Below are 6,656 nucleotides of genomic sequence, written 5' to 3' on the forward strand. Positions count from 1 at the left end.
ATCACGGGGCTCAGGAGGCAGGTGGGTCTCTGTGAGTTTGAGGCCAACCTGTCCTACAGAGTGAGTTCTAGGATAGCCAGGGCTACCCATCTCAAATGAAGAAATCCTCAGATTTATTCTGTTTATCATTCTACATGGCATAGTCTCCTCCTACCCCAAACACAAGAGCCTTCCCTCTGCAGCCCCGCCCACAACGTCCCTGTGCATCTTTCCACCTCATCAACTTTTCATCTTTTTAAATTGAAGCAGGAAGTCTCCCCCTCCTCCCCGCCTCTCTCCTGCTTTGCTGTCAGCTTCAGGACTGGAGACATTAATGTATTCACCAGACTTTGTCCTCACACCATGGTTTCCTGTAATTACAGTGCCTTCTCTCCCACTGTCCTGGCTTGACTGTAAAGTGCTTAAAGGAGGGGCAGTGTGGACAAGAGGCTGAGAAATAGTACAATTTTGGCACCCAGGAAAGCAGCACAGACAGCTAATGCACCAGGAGCCCACCAAGCGGTAACATGCTCACCCGTGGTTCAGAGCTGCACCAAAGGCACTGAAATAACTGTGGACTCCACTCTGGAAGGGGGTACTGTTATTTATTATAGCCAGGGAGAGCCACCCTAGAGATGCAGACAGCCGCGTCCACCTTCCCTCAGGGGACTATAGATACACTACTATACTTGTCATGTAAGTCAGCTACATTGTCACTGGACACCCGGATCCAGCCGTCCTCCCGCACGTGGTAGAGGTTGACTGCTCCTCCGGAGTAGGCGTCTCTGTAGGTGGCTTGGTAGATGGCTCGGCGGGCCAGATCATAGGCCTCCTCCACTTTCAGGTCATAGGAGTAGCCTCGATCCATAACGCCATAAGCATACACGGAGCCAGAGCCCACGGAGAAGGCGGTCCCAGAGATCCTGTTCCCCTCGCTGTCTACGTAGTAGAGGCCTGAGGGAGATGAGGTGAACAGGGAACAAGAAAAGAGATGTCATTTTTTTTAATTTTATTCATCTGCCAAGATGTTTATTTTCCTTAACAGAGATATAGATCTACAACAGAATACCCCTCCCTCACTCTCTCTCACACACCACCCCGCCCTACCCCCACAAAAATAGGATCTCAGCACACGTGGGAGGTGGAGGCAGGAGGATCAAGAGTTAAAGGCTAGGCTTAACTATGTATTAAGTTTGAGGTCAGCCTGGGCTACATAAAACCCTGTCTTAAAACAAAACGGGCTAGAAAGCTTCCTCAGCAGTTAAGAGCACTTGTTGCTCTTGTCTAGGACCCAGGTTCAGTTCCCAATATACACAGGGTGGCTTGCAACTGTCTGTAATTCCAGCTTCTGGGGAGGCAATATCCTCTTCTGTCCTCTGTGGGCACCGGGCATGCAAGTGGTATACACACATGCAAACACTTACATACGCATACTGAAACTCACAAANAAANAAAANAAATTTTNAAAAAAAAAAAAAAAAAAAAATCAGAGAAAGACAGAGTCAAATTTATCTTGAGATTTCCAGATTCCAGAACACCATACCACCCATCTCTCCTCACAGTATGTAAACCATTCCTCCTGCTCTCTTGGCAAATCCAAAAGGCAAGCATGGTGGACAATTCAAGCACAAGACTTCAGGAATGGTAGGAGATAGCACTTAAAATATAACCCCAGGGCTGCAAGAGTTAACTTCTTTTAGGTCAAAAGGGAAATGAAACAGAAATGACAACTCTATAGCCTAGCGCTGTCATTCAACACAGTGGCTAGCGACTGCACGAAACTGACTTCAACACTTGAAATGGTACTACTGCCAAGTACTGAGAAATAATTTGGGCATTTTATATAAAATTAACTATATGTCAACTCAACTAGTTTTATTTACTTCTGAGGTACGATGTCTCTGTGTGCTCCAGGCTGTCCTGCTATTCAGCTTAGGCTGGCCTTGAACTCCTGACCCTCCCTAGTGCTCTAGGATCACAGTTGTATATCAGTTGGCTTATTTATTTTTTAAAATGAGGGCCAGTGAGGTGAGTCAGCATATAGTTGTTGCTTACCACCAGGCCTGATGTCCTGAGCCCAACCCACAGAGCAAGAGAACCAACTCCCGCCGGGCGTGGTGGCGCACGCCTTTAATCCCAGCACTCGGGAGGCAGAGGCAGGCGGATTTCTGAGTTCGAGGCCAGCTTGGACTACAGCGTGAGTTCCAGGACAGCCAGGACTACACAGAGAAACCCTGTCTCGGAAAAACAAAAAACCAACAACAACAAAAGAGAAGCAACTCCCACAAGTATCCCCTGAACTGCAGATACGCTGTGGGATGTGTGCTTGTTCACACACACACAAATAAATAATTTAACTTAAAATTTAAAGGGGAGATGGCCCCCAGGGCAGGGGGAAGGAGGATGGGTTGCCCTTGCCGAGGACCTGGGTTTAGCTCTGAGCACCCTCGTGTGGCTCACATCCATCGGTAACTGTATTCTAGGGGAATCCAATGCCCTCTCTGGCCTCTTCAGGCACCATGAACACACTCTGGTGCCCAGACATACATGCACACAAAACACCCACGCATAGAAAAGAACACAATTTTTAAAGTTTAAAATTCCCCAGTACAAATGTTTTCTAGTCCTTATTACTGCATGGGAAAGGAGGAGAGCTGTTGTGCCGGACATTGTACCAATTGCTTTACGTGCACCACACTTAACTGCTGTGATGGTTCACTCAACCAGTTCACAGATGAAGAAACAGGCTAAGGTCAGCTGACTGAGCAGTCAGTGACACAGCAAGTCTAACTCCATGCTCTTTCCATTCGGTACAGGGCCTTCCTTGGAAAGGGAAGGCATTGCTGAGAATCTAATAACACATCCATTACCAGCACCCGTTAAAAGCCCTTAATTCTCCTATCCATTTAACCCCTCCCCACCACAGGGTCAGCCCCATGGCTCACAGGGCCTCGACACAACTCACCAGGGCCTCTCTTATCCCAGCCACAGATCATGGTGCCCATGGACAGCCCCATGCCTTTGTACTGATACACCATGTTAGCGAGCAGCTTGGAGGCCGCCGCGACCGAGATGCGTTCCTTATTGCGAAGCTCATAGATTCGACACTGCCGAGCCAACAACCGCTCCCAGAAGCTGCAATCCGCTGCACCCCCAGCCATGGTGCCCAGAAGGTATGGGTTGATCTCTATTACTTTCTTCACCGTCTGGGAAGCAATATAAGCACCTGCTGTGGCCCGGGAATCCGCTGCAACAATGACTCCATGGAGAAACTAGGTAAGATCAGAGAAAACAAAAAGAGAGGCCCTGTAAGACCACAAATTCTCCCCATACTTATTTTTGTATAGATACAGAGAGATAACCTGGCTTTGCATCTTTCTGGATTTTGTAATTTACTTCGTATGTTAAATGTCATTCGGGTTTAACAGCAGTTCCTGGTTTATGAATAGCCATTTTACTCACTTTAAATATGAAGTAGCAAGTTTAATGAGATAAAGACACCCCTAAGGGGACTGGAGAGAAAGCTCAGTGGTTAAGAGCACTGGCTGCTCTTCAGAGGTTCAGTTCCCAGTGCTCACAAAGATCTGTAACTCCTGTTCCAGGGAACCCGACGCCCTCTTTTGGCGCCTGCGAGCACTACACACGTGGTGTATATACATAAAGGCAAAGCACAAAAATAAGACTAAATCTTTAAAGACTAGCCTAAGATCCAGAGCTAGTTATTGTAGGGCTGGAACAGGGACCCTAACTGTTCGGTACCCACTTCAGTAACCCCTGGACTTCACCAGGCTCAGGTTATACAAACTTCGGTGAACGGCGACAATAGCTTCCTTTCCCCCCGCCACGGTCCGCTGTTCCTGCGGCTTCCCCGTTCCCAGGTAGGGATCTTGAATAGCGGCAAACTGGGGTCGCCTAGGAGCCAACCCACGCTGTCCGTCTCCTTCCCTCACGGCCCCCTACCTCCGCCCACCTCTCCTTTCTTAAAGTTACGAGACAGTGAACCCGCCAAAGGTCGGGAGGAGAGGACCGAACCTCCGCCCGACTCGGTTCCGGCTGGGATGCCGGAGAAGCGCGAGCTGTCTGAGCACCTTGAAGGCCAGGGTGGTGGTTCCGTGAAGCATTTCGATTCGAGGCTCCTCCGGGACACCCCAGCTCGGCGCGGCTAGGCTCAGCCCATCACTAGGACTCCCCGGACCCAAGTCCAGCAGATCTGCACCACCTCCGAGTCCAAAAAACCCGTGCTGATTCACCGGCATCGGCCGCTGCAACACGCTAGCCAGCGCCATGTTTAGCAAGGGCAACAGGAACTGCCTCCGACTGGCAACGCCGCGACGTCACAGCTTCACGTCCAGCTAAGTCTAGACGGAGGGGGCGCCATTTTTACTCCGGGCAACCACGCCTCCAAATACCAGCGCCGGACTGTGTTCACCTAGGAAGGACGGCTGAGTGGTTAAGACTGCCATTTTTATTTTGGCATCGAAGCCAAAGGATAAGATTAACTTCAGATTTCTAGAGAGTGGTTGGAATGTTCTCGTCGAGTGGGGGGGGGGGGGAAGCGAGTTCCGCCATCTTTGAGAAGGGCGTGACTGCTTAAGACTCCTAACTAGAATAGGTGTTTGGTCAGTGTCCAGGCCCAGGGTCAGGCTACCAGCAGTTTCTGTATTTCTCAAAACCCGGTTAAGGAGACTAAAGTTGCCAGTTTTCTTTAAGGCCACCCATCCTAACCCTGGTTAAAATAACTGTTTTCAGACCATTTTCTCATGGTATTAATTCAGCCGCAATAGTTTGTTGTCAACAAAAAAACCCCACCGCCTGTTTTTGATAGCATTCATATACCATAGCTAGGGTTTTGTTGTTGTGGCTTTTTGGTTTTTTTATTTGTTGATGTTTTGTTGTTGTTTTTTGTTTATTGTGATGGTCACGCTGTACTATCACGATTGTTCTTAAATTCACTAGATCAGTAGGCCAGGCTACCCTCTAACTGGCCACGTTTTCCTGCCTTTTTTCAGACTAATGAGAAGGCAGGCCTGAGCCACACACCAGGCTCACTGCCCCTTAAAGGTTTTTGTTTTGTTGTTTCTTCTGGATATTTATTTATTGTATGTACATGAATGCTCTATCTACATGTACTCCTGAATGCCAGAAGAGGACATCAGAACTCATTATAGATGGTTGTAAGCTACGGTTGCTGGGAATTTAGCTCAGGATCTTTGGAAGAGCAGCTGGTGTTCTTAACCACTGAGCCATCTCTCAACCCCCCTTGTTTGTTTGTTTGTTTGTTTGAGACATAGTCATGGCTTGAGCTGAAATTTGCTTTGTAGACCAGACTGGCCTCAAACTGGGACCCTCACACCTCCTCTGGCTCCAGAGCACTGGGATTAAAGGTGCTTCACCATTGTAGAGATAATCTCCTATGCACTGTGTAAAAGCATTCACCTGTCAACAAAAAGTCTATGGCCAGTGAGCTGAGGCAGGATTTGAAGGTGGATGGAAAATAGTCAGGCACAGGAGATGGGAGATTGGCCCTAAACTCTGGAGGAGATGATCGCATGAGCCTGAGCTGAGAGGTAAACAACTGCACGGCTGGACTTAGACTACTTTACGAGGATAACTGAGTTATGAGTCAGGGAAGAAGCCAAAGCTACTAGCCTAAGCAATTGTTGAGAAGTATTGTCTTCGAGTTGTTATTTCTAGGTGGAAAAGCATGTGGCTACATACCATACTCTGCTAATAGTAACAGATTTTTAAGATTCTCTTCCACCCTCTAGTGAGAATTGTAAGTAATAAATTCCCTGAAAAGCAAATAAAATAAAGAAGAAAAAGCAAACAAACACAAAGGTTTGGTTAATTGAAAAAGTAGATTCTCAGTTCAGCACCTGCTTTTTTGGTTTTTTGTTTTTGTTTTGTTGTTGTTGTTTATTTGTCTGTTTTCAAGACAGGGTTCTGCTGTGTAGCCCTGACTATCCTTGAACTCTCTCTGTTGACCAGTCTGGACTCCAAGTCAGAGATCCTCCTGCCTCTGCCTCCCAAGAGCTGGGATTAAAGGTGAGTGCCACAACCCCTGGTTTAGCACCTGCATATTTAAGTCAGTAGAAATTGACATCTGAGAACCTGCAGGAGAGGTTCGGTAAAGATCTATGAAGAGACCCTAGCTGTAGCCTATCAGGCTTAGGCACTTCACTGTGAGGGGGCTGTCCTTGATGGCCTCTTCTTCCTCCAGCCACCATTACCTCGCAACACTTTTAGGATGGATGGCAAATCAGGAAATAGGCATACATACGCAGTGTTGCTTCCTGCTCTGTCTATGGGGTCTGTGTCTAGCTTGTTGGATTCACCTCTCAGTTCTAAATTCTACGTTCTTCCATTGCCCAACTCAGTTTGCATGTGCAGTATTTTTCATGCTGAAATCTGGCAACCTTTTCCAAGTCTAACCACTAGAGTTAGGAAGTTTTTATCTGTGTCTCACACTTTGATAGTGTGGAAAATGCAAGGTAGGACTTGGGAGATGGCACAGTAAGAGTGCCTGATCTTACTTCATTTTGGATCACCACACTTTGGAGCTCTGTGAGTTCAAGACCAGCCTTGTCTACTTAGCAAATTCAAGGCCAGTTAGGACTATAAAGTGAAACCCAGTTTAAAAAACAAACAACTACATTCTCTCTCTCTCTCTCTCTCTC

General features: G+C 47.5%; 1 protein-coding gene across 1 annotated transcript; it reads right to left on the reverse strand.

The window, feature by feature from the left end:
• Positions 1-567: 567 nt before the first annotated feature.
• Psmb5 (proteasome subunit beta 5) lies at positions 568-4,282 on the reverse strand. The gene is made up of 3 exons (XM_021203476.1): positions 4,068-4,282; positions 2,945-3,251; positions 568-933 (listed from the first exon to the last, which is right to left on the reverse strand). The coding sequence occupies exons 1-3, from the start codon at positions 4,263-4,265 to the stop codon at positions 641-643; spliced, it is 798 nt and encodes a 265-aa protein (XP_021059135.1). The 5' UTR covers positions 4,266-4,282; the 3' UTR covers positions 568-640.
• Positions 4,283-6,656: the final 2,374 nt, after the last annotated feature.

This window comes from Mus pahari, chromosome 8, assembly GCF_900095145.1.
Source record: "Mus pahari chromosome 8, PAHARI_EIJ_v1.1, whole genome shotgun sequence".
In the NCBI taxonomy this organism is placed as follows: domain Eukaryota; kingdom Metazoa; phylum Chordata; class Mammalia; order Rodentia; family Muridae; genus Mus; species Mus pahari.

What these genes read in the sequence shown, in the direction of transcription:
- Psmb5 (XM_021203476.1), bottom strand. Translation starts at nt 4,265, where the DNA reads ATGGCGCTGGCTAGCGTGTTGCAGCGGCCGATGCCGGTGAATCAGCAC. An exon ending in CCACCACCCTGGCCTTCAAG is followed by an intron (nt 3,252 to 4,067) that starts GTGCTCAGACAG and finishes GATCTTACCTAG; the next exon opens with TTTCTCCATGGAGTCATTGT. An exon ending in CTGGGATAAGAGAGGCCCTG is followed by an intron (nt 934 to 2,944) that starts GTGAGTTGTGTC and finishes CATCTCCCTCAG; the next exon opens with GCCTCTACTACGTAGACAGC.